Source organism: Dermacentor albipictus, chromosome 3 (genome assembly GCF_038994185.2).
Source record: "Dermacentor albipictus isolate Rhodes 1998 colony chromosome 3, USDA_Dalb.pri_finalv2, whole genome shotgun sequence".
Taxonomy (NCBI): Eukaryota; Metazoa; Arthropoda; class Arachnida; order Ixodida; family Ixodidae; genus Dermacentor; species Dermacentor albipictus.
In genome coordinates, this window is record NC_091823.1 from 42,777,168 (window position 1) to 42,788,535 (window position 11,368).

General features: G+C 45.6%; 1 protein-coding gene across 1 annotated transcript; it reads left to right on the forward strand.

Annotated features, from left to right (window-relative positions):
* The first annotated feature begins 1,477 nt into the window (after positions 1–1,477).
* Uqcc1 (Ubiquinol-cytochrome c reductase complex assembly factor 1) lies at positions 1,478–6,409 on the forward strand. The gene is made up of 8 exons (XM_065432675.2): positions 1,478–1,738; positions 1,806–1,895; positions 2,031–2,103; positions 2,177–2,234; positions 2,330–2,444; positions 2,538–2,618; positions 3,828–3,941; positions 4,702–6,409. Exons 1-8 carry the CDS (start codon positions 1,625–1,627, stop codon positions 4,798–4,800), a joined length of 744 nt encoding a protein of 247 aa, XP_065288747.1. The 5' UTR covers positions 1,478–1,624; the 3' UTR covers positions 4,801–6,409.
* The last annotated feature ends 4,959 nt before the right edge of the window (positions 6,410–11,368 follow it).

Genomic DNA, 11,368 nt, shown 5'->3' on the forward strand with positions numbered 1-11,368 from the left:
TTGCAGTAACGCATCTTATTTTTGAGACACTTCAAAAGGAACTGTCAAAAAAGAACTTCCTTTCACAGCTTACACTATCCGGTTCCTTCTTTTCAAAAAATACAATCAGTAACACACCATGTGATTTGTTTATGTTATTAGGACTCTGTTCATTATGGAGAAACCGCGTAATTGACAGGCATGCCGATTCATCTCACTTCACAATGTCTGTCTTCCGCGAAGAGGTTGCTCAAGTGCGTAGTGTAGTTCGAACAGTTGATCCCCTTCCCGAGTGAATTTCGCATCTGCGGATGCCTGTCTTTCTTTTTTTTATTGAAATTAATATTGGGAGAGGTTGGCGCCTTTATGGTGGCACCGGCAACTGCTTGTCACTTGGCAAAGGAAACAAATTTGCGTAAAAAAGGGAGAATAGCGACACAAAAATATGGCACTCAGTAGAGCACGACAGCACGACACGACAGCACTTCGCAGGCTTCTCTTCTTGTGCGGGCATTTGATACGATTATCTCTAACGTAGCCGACGGCATAGCGCCTGTACAAACGACGGCTCGGTTCTTTAGGCGAGATTCTGAAGATGGAGCTTGATATAACAATGCTGCTGCAGCAGTGAAGATCGCTGTGACGTGCCGCTATCATGGAGGTTTAAAAGAAATATATTTTAGAGTAGAAATGATGTTCAGTAAGTGAAGCCAGACCGCCGCCATTTTAGCAGGGGCAAGATAAAACATCAGCTTACCTGACACTCCCCACGAGTTTAAGATGGCTCATTTTGCCGTAGAGATACTGGCCTACGTGTATACTTTAGTTACTGGTATGTTTTATGATCAAACTTGAACGTCCTGGCAAATTTTATTGGAGAACACGTCATCAGTACTCAGCCAAAAAATAATTACTTTCGTCGGGAACAACCAGAGGGAAGCGAAGCCCCGCTGTCGCCTGCATGTAAACGCAGCTTATGGTTACGGCATCAAAACATTTTTCTGCGTCAATCCGCGAACCACGGAGCACAAACCGACAGGATATGACAATCAGAAGCTGAGCAGACGACGCGGAGCGGATGAGCACATCTCCTGGGACATTCGGTCTCTCTATCGGCTAAGAATTCGTGTAGCTTCCCCAGTGCTGCAGGGAACTACTGAGATAGAGTATAATTACCTACCCCCCCCCCCCCCCCCACCTGGCGAAGTAATGTTGTTTCTGTCTCCAGTCCACCCGGTTCCTTTTTCTCTTTTGAGGACGAGGCTGCACGAGCGTTAACGACCAAGATGACGCGTCGAAAAAATCACTTGCCCAAAGCCTCCAAAGAAATTTTAAGAAAGGAAGTGCTCCGGCAATTCTGCGTTGACTAGTACGCTCTGGTGTCGACGAAGAAATCACCCCATAGAATAAAGAACATCACCCGTTCAAAGAAAGTCCTTGCTCCATTTTTTCATGCTATGCCAATCGCCATACGCATTGTCTATCATCATCATCACTAGCTTAGAGTTTGTTGCGTGGTTTGTTAATTCGTCGTTTCGTCTGCATGTCCGCACACGTGAGAGTAGTGGAGAAGGGGTGATCGAAAATAGCTTGGCGTTCTATTATACCCGAAATTATCTGCGTGTCAATAGGGCATCCCCGTACTATGTCGTTACGTGTTTTCCCTTCGTTATTCAATCGTGCTGCACGCTACACAGGGTGTCGTCCTGCGTTGCTTGTGTGTGCGCGCAAAAGTATGCATGTCCACGCAGCTTCTGAGGTATGGTTTCGTGTCCTCTCCATACTGGTCCTTAGCTCTAAATTTGCATGGATTTCGCTATTTTCAGAGTCCAATACGACCAGCGGCTTCTGTAGCAGTGGGTTCAAGGTGGGAAAGGATAAAGGCAAGCGTGAAATGGCAATTTGTAACTCAAGATGTGAGTATACACGGACATCATAATAATGTTGCGGCTAGTGTGTTATTTTGACCGCAAATGCCCGACGGAAGTATATCTAGTTATCCGCACTCGCAGTTGCGTGCTTTCAATCTTTACTTTGCTTATTCCTGACAGGAAACCAGAGCAGGGTCTGTTTTCATTTACGAAAGCTGTGTGGACAGGGTGGACTACAGAACATTCTTCTCTTGTAAGTGTCCTGTGTTCGACGAGTTACCGAGTGTATCGGGTTTACGGTGTCGTTTTTTGTCCTCTTCCGGCAGACTTCAAGCTTCAGGACACCTTCTTATCGTGGTTTCTTGTCGCGGAGCTTCACGTGTGGCAAGTGTTGGCTCCCTCCGTTCACGTTATCGTATTGTTATTCAACAGTGACTTACACCTTGTGAAGTGACTCACAAACCACTTATGTTTTCTAGGATGTGCATGACGCGCGCTATGGCAGAACTTGACGATCGCAGAGCACTTTGCTTGCAGCGCGAGCTTCCTCGTAACCTCTGGAATGATACGGAGAAACGTATCGGAAAAATTGGGGTAACGTCCTTCCTTTTACTTCATTGCATTCTGCGTGCGCTGGAAAAATAGTACCTTCTACAATTCTCTGCTGTGTTGTTTCCTTGTTTTCAGTATATACCAACAAAACTAAAGAGAGAATCCTTAGCGTACCTCAGCGACCACTTCAATGCCATGCTGTTACTGTATGACGAGGTAAGTACCCTTATATTAAGCTTGTGTAGAGTATCTTATAGCGCGTAACTGTCATTTAATGTTTTGATCAAGCGGCCCTCGATCACCAGGAATACATGCTGTTCTTTCAAGCGAGCTTTGTAAAATTATCAGGAACAGGCTTGTAATGATGGCAGCTGACATTCTCTTACGTCTGTTGGTCACATGGATGCAGTTTGTTCCATTGCATTTGATATTTGTTGAACTTTCCCCATGCAGTCTCTTCTGCTACCCACACATGCTACCTGAAGGCATCAATGTTGCCGGATTCGAGACCCTCGTTATGTAATAAACGAGAAGAAAGAGAGTTAACCAGCAACATTGATGCCTTCAGGCAGCACGTGCGGGTTTATGGACTGGTTGCCTACACCCAAAAAGATCACGTTCTAGTGACGCCTGCGGCAAAAAGGACGTTCCACGTCCGCCGCCAAGGTCTGTGAGTGGTGGCGCTGGCTAACACTCCCAGGGTTCTACTAGGAAACATAAATACCCAAGAAAGTGGATGGGGAAACGGCGTCGTAGTAGCTCAATTGGTAGAGCATCACACGCGAAATGCGAAGGTTGTTTGTTCGGTTCGGTTCCTACCGGCGCAAAGTTGTTTTTTCATCCACTTTCATTTCCATTAATTTATTGTTTTTTTTATTTTATTTATTAAGCACAAGTAATTTACCCCTATGTTGTCCTCGTTGTCAATGTTTGTTGGCTTCTTATAATATTTGATATATCCAATAATTTGTTAATATCTGTGATTTTTATTTTGAGGTACAGCTGCATTCAATGAGGCTGTCCTCAAGTAAATTTTACCAGAACTAAGATGGTTTTGCCTTCAGATAACGTCACGCTCAAATGAACAGAAGGATCAGCTAAGTTGGTATTGCATTAGGTGAAGTGTAGCGGGACGGGCTACAAAAGATGACAAATTGCTTCGTCTTCATTTTTTCTGTTGTCTTTCGTGCCCAATTTGCATTACACATCACTTAATACCATCTTATTGGGCAAAAATAATAGTGTTAAGAATACCGTAGGCACAATGTTTCATTGTTTTAACTGTTTTCGTGCTAACATATCTCCAGAACAATAAAAGCCCATTTAATCTTCACACATAAAAGCTGCTCAACAGGAAATCAAAGCGTTTCCTGCACGTGCTGAGCAGTACAGTTGAAACATGTGTCATGTGGGTGCTACCTGCAGGGTCTCCAGGGAGATGACAAGGCACTTGCAAGCGCCCTTTGGCGTGTTTTTCTCATGTGTGAAGGTAGAGAACCTGTGGCACTGGAAACACTCGTGCACTACGTCCGAAAACAGGTTTGTATCGTTCATAATCAAAGTCATTCCTAACCTACTTCCTTAATCCAGTGTAGTTACAGTTTGTGTCAGCTATGTTTTATTCATTTCTCAGACAATTATTGCTTTAGGAATGCAAACAAGCATCCACTAGGTAATTCATTGTCTTGTTTTTGATGATAGCCAATGAGAAGTTTCCAGGCAAAGGAAGCGGAATGTTGAATACATATTACTTTTTGTAAATCCTCTTAAGCACTGTAAATTTTGTGTTATTTGGCAGTCTTACCATTACGACAGTCTTTCTAGCATAAATGGCAAATGTTTAGAGTAAAGCATTTGCGTTTTGTGCTGTAGCAGCGTCTTATTTCTTTTTTCTTTATTTTTCTTTGTACGGCACTTTTATCATGTCTATGTGACAAAAGCAACATGCAAGCAAGACAAGCGTATAAGTACAGCTCAGCATTTTCAGTTCTTATATTCCGAAAATTAATCATACTCTCGTTTCCTCTACACATTTCTTTTTTCTCCACTGAATGTATATGTATTTTACTAGTTGACCTTCGCCAACATTTCTTTAGTGGAAGATGTCTCACATCAAAGTCATTGCTTTGCTTGCACTTGTGGCCAGGTTGCCTAGGCTCCTTTTGAAAGTGCTAAAAACACTGCAGTCATGTTTCATGCGTAGAGTGCAACTCGTTAGTTCTCTGAAGTAGCCCTGCGAATTGATGGCGTCATTCCCACATGTTACCACCAATGCAAGAGTGTATTTTCTTTTTTCCAGATTCATATGCTCGACAAGATGACATTGGATCAATTCATAGCAGAACACAGCATAAGCTGGACTCCTCTGTTGGACTGTGAGAGCAAGAAACAGTACTAGTACCCGAAGATCCACAATGCGTTAGGAGTGTGCATGCCAGAATGTGTGCGCATGTATATAATAATATAGGTAATGTGTGCCCAAATTCTTGCAATTTCTGCTGGGTTCAGCACATCCTAGCGTCATCTGTTGTTTTATTCTGGCATTAGATAAGAAACATTTCAAGGCACTTGGTGCTGCTATATTGTGTGTAGCATCACAAGTACTTTTTTTTTGGGGGGGGGGGGGGGGAGGGGGGTAGTGATCGGGTTGAATTTACACAAGCATAATAAAGAAAACGGAAATGTGTAGCTCTGCATTGTGCAGTAACTGCGACATTGTCTCCAAGAACTTATCTGTCAACCAGTGGCTGTAGTTCACGAGTATATAGGCTTTAGTGCGACCTTTCATAATATCTTGAGACTGATGGCACGTGTCCCATTGCAGAGCCAAAGCAGGTGTTGTGTCAAGCATATCTGCGATACACTATGTGCTTTGTAAACAATGTTACATATATATGTGAACTACCAAAGAGCCACAACATAAAAATATGTAAGTTGCATTGCATTGTTCTGTGCTTGTTGTAAGTAACGCCATTACTTCAGGTTGTAATCTGGAATATAAGCCTTTCACATGCATAATGTTCAGAAATTCACACTTAGGCTGATTGGGCTTACTTGATCAGCGATAACAATTGAGAATGGCTCATAGGAAGCCTTACAGAAACATCACCTGCAACATGATGACACTCCAGCTACCGCTATTGGCCACTTTACACCAAATACAGTTTATTACTGGATTTATGCATTTGCAAGGCTCAGGCTACTTACTGTGTCATAACTGAGCCTCAAGTATACAGATGTTGAAAGTTAGTTGTTGATGTGGCTGGCCTCAACACATGTTTCATACCGACGAGGAGGATTGGAAACACTGGAGGTAATGAAAACTACTCGCAACAAATAACAAAATGGGAAAAAGAATCAAAAAGGAGACATTGTGCAACTTAAGCTTAACAAAATTTTGATAAAACTTCCTTCACAAGAGAGAAAGTACACCACTGTTGCAACCTAGAAACCTTCAAATTTGTGCGGAGCAGCTATAATAGACTTATGGCTAGCACCTGACGTGCCAAAAGACAATAGATAGGTTTGTTGTTGATAGAGTTATACTGAGCCTATATTATTGATCAGAAGTACGAGAAATATTCTACAGAGAAGCCAGGACAGGAATGAAAGTAATGCTCGATTCTTCCCAAAAGTAATGGGAGCATTTTCCGCCAACGACTTCCTCTTCTTTTTCGAAGTAATGGACAGTGTTATGTAACACATGCCAGCAGCCATGAGCATATCAAAAAACACTCCTTTTGGCCAATTTATGGATAACGAATTTGCGAACACAGAACATATATGACGGCAGCGCTTTGTAAAAGTATTAGGTGATTGTGATGAATGAAATGCGGTTCTAAAAATACAAAAATACGGCACTACACTTTTCTTCTCACGCTTTCGCCACATCCTCCGCTTTCCACCTCATGTTCCCCTGCACCCTCCTCCTCTGCTTTCCTCCTCACACCCTTTTCACTATCGCCACCTTTCATACGGTGCTGCGCTCCATGTTCGTTCTTTCGTCCTTCATTGTGCTCATTCACTCAGTTTTGCTGATGCCGCAGGAACAGCCGCCTAAGAACTGCATTCTAAAATTGTTTATTCACTTTCAGCCTGTCTTGATGCTGAGAGCATCTCGAGCACAGAAGGCTTACAAGTTTTTAACAGGCCCACCAACTTATATTACCCAAATGCCTATGCAGTGTGGAAATTTTCATGCAACCTTGCGTCTCTGCAAATGCTAGAATTCTGAAGAAAGGTCTTCAGTTAATTATGTTATCTTCTTGCTTCGCTAAGGTTGTCTTCCTGCCAAAGGCTTTAAAATGCTATTGTAGAAGGCATAGAAGCAAGATTTACCAGGAATCATACATATAGCTAGAAAATGTATGCACTGTAGTGAAGAATATTATTGATACTTGGAGAAACAGAGTGCGCCGCTCATGCAAGAAGACGGTTGAGAAGCTTGAGGCTTTTGCACTGTTCCCTGCCTTTGTCAGTTTGCTGACTACGTCAGTGCCTGTTTCATAAAAGGAGTATATTCCAAATACCCTCATTTTATCTGGTGGAGTTTGCTGGTTCCCTATAACCCTGGATCTCCGCAGCCATACCTTGCCTCCTGTTTCTGTGATGGCCACGGACAAAGAGCAGCCAGTTGCCTCCCAGCCTGTGACTGTGGTCTGTTCTGGCACAGTTTGGCAGCGCAACCCTGCTTTCTTCAGTGGAGTTGATGATCAGGACGTGGAGGATTGGCTTGAATCATACGACCGGGTAGGCAAGCACAACAAATAGGACGACACGCATAAGCTCAACAGTGTCATCACCAATCACTGATTCTGCAACCACAAGAATGACCTTATCACCTGGTTGACCTTCTGAATGGAACTCGTGGAGCTATTCGGTCGTCCAGCCATTCACAAATTGCGTGCCGAACAGCGCTCACGTGGCCAAGCTCAACAACGTGGTGAGACCTACACAAGCCATATCGAAGATGTGGTCGGCCTTTGCAAGCATGTCAACACATCAATGACAGAGGCCAACAAGGTCAAACACATATTGAAACGTGTCAATGACAATGCATTTCAAATGCTTGTTGCCAAAAACCCGCAAATGATAGCTGACATCGTACAACTGTGTCAGAGCTATGACGAGCTCCGGAAGCAACGCAACTCCACTCGCAGTTCTTGCTCACCCGAAGAAACCATTTCGGCTTTAACACCTGCTGGCCTTGCGGGAGACCGTTATGTGTTGCTTAACAAAATTGAGCAGTTCGTGCGTGAGGAGGTTGCATGCCAGCTGTCCCTTGTGCCTTGTACCCTTAGTACTACCCCATCTACGCTGCCGCCCTCAATATAGTGCATCGTTCACAAGCAAGTTTCTAAGGTGCTACCTGCGACCCTGTGCTACCGGTGACTGCTCCGTTCAAGTACGCGGGATCTGTCGTCACGCCTCTGCCTTTGCGCACCTTCACTGAAGCCGTAGTCGCACCTAGACCTTTACCAGCTGCCAACTCCTACATGCCAACATGCACCTTTCTTGCGTTGCCTCAACCTGCACACCAGGCTGTCCGTCCTAGCTCACCACCAGCGCCTCGTTTTCAGAACCCTTGGGGCACCCTTGACAACCACCCCATATGCTACTCATGTGGCATCCCAGGCCACATAGTGCAGTTTTGCCACCGGCATGGATTTTTCTCTCGTGAATACTTACAGCCAAATAACTATGGTTTTGCATCGACACCTCAGAATCCTCGACATGGTCCTCCTGCTGACTCCTTTGACTCGCCGAACCTTCAATGCACGCCAGTCACCTTCACCACATCACCGTTCCCTTTCACGAGTGCTGCAACACCTTCAGCCTGTCACTAAGGAAAACTAGAAGCCGCAGTTCAAGGGCAAGAAATACGCAGCTTTTGAACTCTTCAGGACCTCGTTTGTGCCCTTCAAATGTTGTTGCCGTCTGCGTCAAAGGTGTGCCTATTCTAGGCCTTTTTGACACTGGAGCCGCAGTGTCTGTAATGGCTGAAAAACTTTGTCATGAACTCCGAAAAATAACGACGACGCTTTCTGACTTTACATTGAGCACTGCGAGCTCGTAACGAATCCGCCCTCTCGTGGCGTGCACAGCACACATCATGATTGAAGACGTTTTGTGCACCGCTGAGTTTTTTGTGCATTCACAATGCTCCCACGATGTAATACCGGGCTGGGACTTCCTTTCCGCTCACCATGCCATCGTCGACTGTGCTTGCACCGAAGTCGAGTTTTCGCCGTTGTGTGACCTCTTCCTTTCATTGACTCGCCGCCTCTGCCTGCAAAAGTGTTTGTTGCTGCCGACAGTACGGTACCCCCTTTCTCATCCACTCTAGTATCTCTTCCTTGTGACGTGCCTACTTGCTCAACCATACTTTTTACTCCTGAAACCGCTGTCCATTGCAAGTGCTTTCTGATTCCCTTTGCCGTACTGACAGTTGACAATACTTCCGCTGCCATCTATGTTTCCAATCCATTTCCCTGCACCTCCACTTTACTGCAGTGTGAGGGGCTTGGCAGTGTTGAAGAACTCAATCCTTATTCTCCATGTGTCATTCCTGACCCACCATCTTCTATTCAGACTGGCACCATTGATGCTTCTGTTTTACCCTTTACTGACGCCCTTTCTCGATGCGTCAATGCCCATTTTACATAGTAGCAACGTGCACAGCTCGTCTCTTTACTTGAATGCTTTCACGCCAGCTTCATTTACTTACAACCTTCTTTGGGCCGTATTACAATCGTAGCTCACCACATCGACATTGATCTCCAAGCTCCTTTACGTCAGCACCCATATCGTGTGTCAGCCTCTGAGTGCCGCATCATTGCAGGACAAGTTGACAAGCTTCAACGTGGCGTCATACAGCCCTCAAATAGCTCATGGGCCTTACCGGTTGTTCTCGTAAAGAAAAATGACTGTTCAATAAGGTTCTGTGTTGGCTACCGCCGGCTGAACATCACCCACAAGGACGTCTATCCACTGCCTTGCATATATGATGCCGTGGACTGCTTACAAGGAGCCGAATTCTTTTCTTCGTTAGACCTGTGCTCCGGCTACTGGCAAGTCATGATGGCTGAGGCTGACCGCCCTAAAGCAGCCATTGTTACTCCCGATGGCTTCTATGAATTCATTGCGATGCCATTAAGGCTCTGCAACGTGCCTGCCACTTTTGAACGTGTGATCCATAAAATCCTCCACGGCCTCAAGTGGCAGACATGCCTATGTTACCTGGACGATATTGTGATCTTTTCACATGCTTTCAAGACGCACTTTGATTGCCTACAAGCTGTCCTCACTTGCCTCAGTTCCGGTGGCCTACAACTCAATTTAAAGAAGTGTTGCCTTGATGCTCGGAAGCTGCTTATTCTTGGCCATGTCGCCTCCCGACATGGCGTCCTTCCGGATTCAACAAAACTGCATGCCATTTCCGAGTTCCCTAAACTGGCCACAGTGAAAGAACTTCACAGCGTCCTTGCCCTTTGTTCATATTTTTGTCGTTTCATTCGTAACCTTGCCTCCATCATAGCACCTTTAACTGAGCTTCTCCGCAGCAGCCGCGACATATTGGAATAGTCACAAGCATGCGACAATACATTCACCATACTGCGCCACGTACTTACGTCACTGCCAATCCTGTCACATTTTTTACCCATTCGCCCCGACCGAATTCCACACAGATGCTAGCGGGGCTGCCCTCGGCGCTGTGCTTGCCCAGTGTAAACCTGGATTTGACAAGTACGTCATTGCTTACGCCAGTCATGCGCTCACTAAAGCCGAAGCCAACTATTTGGTTATGGAAAAAAAGAGTGCCTAGCCATCATATGCGCCATAGGAAAGTTTCACCCTTACCTTTACAGCCGCCCATTCGACGTGGTTACAGATCATGGATTATGTTGGCTTTCCTCCTTGAAAGATCCATCTGGTCGACTCGCCCGTTGGGCATTACGGCTCCAGGAGTACGACATTCACGTCATTTACCAATAGGGACACAAACATTCTGATGTGGATTCTCTGTCCCACTCACCTCTCCCAACTGGTGTGTGACCCCGTCTGTGTCTCCCGACAATGTGTCCTCCTTAGCCATCACCGACATGCTTCAGGAGCAAAGGAAGGACCCCTGGCTTGCTTCCCTTATCAACTTGTTTGTTCAACCCACGCTGCGTCCTGTCTGGTGGGAAATACGCCGTCAAGTGCCCCGCTTAATTCTTTACGACGGTTTGCTATACCATCAGAACTATCTTTCCAAAGGACACAAGTGACCCTTGGTAATTCCCAGTCATCTGCGCTCTTACATATGCGCTGCCTTCCACGCTGACCCACAGTGCGCACATGCCAGAGTATTGAAAACTTACACCCACCTTTGCCTCCGCTACTACTGGCATGGAACGTACTGCTTCGTTCGCCACTACATCCATTGTTATCATGCCTGCCAGCGCCGTAAGAAGCCCCCCTGCTGTTCAACCGCTCCTCTACAACCGTTACCTTGTCCTGCGCGCCCTTTTGACTGCGTTGGCATCGACTAGTACGGACCTCTTCCCATCACTCCTGCTGGCGACCGCTGAATAATCGTTACCATCGACCATCTCATGCGATACGCAGAGACTTCGCCGTTGCCACCTGTATCGGCAAGTGACGTTGCCTCCATCATTTTAGAACACATCATTCTACGGCATGGTGCGCCATGTGAGCTGCTTAGCGACTGAGGACGTCTTTCTGTTGGACATTGTCGAAGCAGTTCTGAAGCAGTGCCACCTTCACTGAACTACCACTGCCTACCATGCTCAAACGAACGGTTTGACAGAAAGATTTAATCACACATTGGGCAATATGCTGGCAATCTATGTCACTTCTGACCACTCAAATTGGGACCGTGTTTTTCCCTTTGTGACGTACACCGATAATACCACTACACAGACCACTACTGGATTCTCTCCATACTTCTTACCTTGTGCACA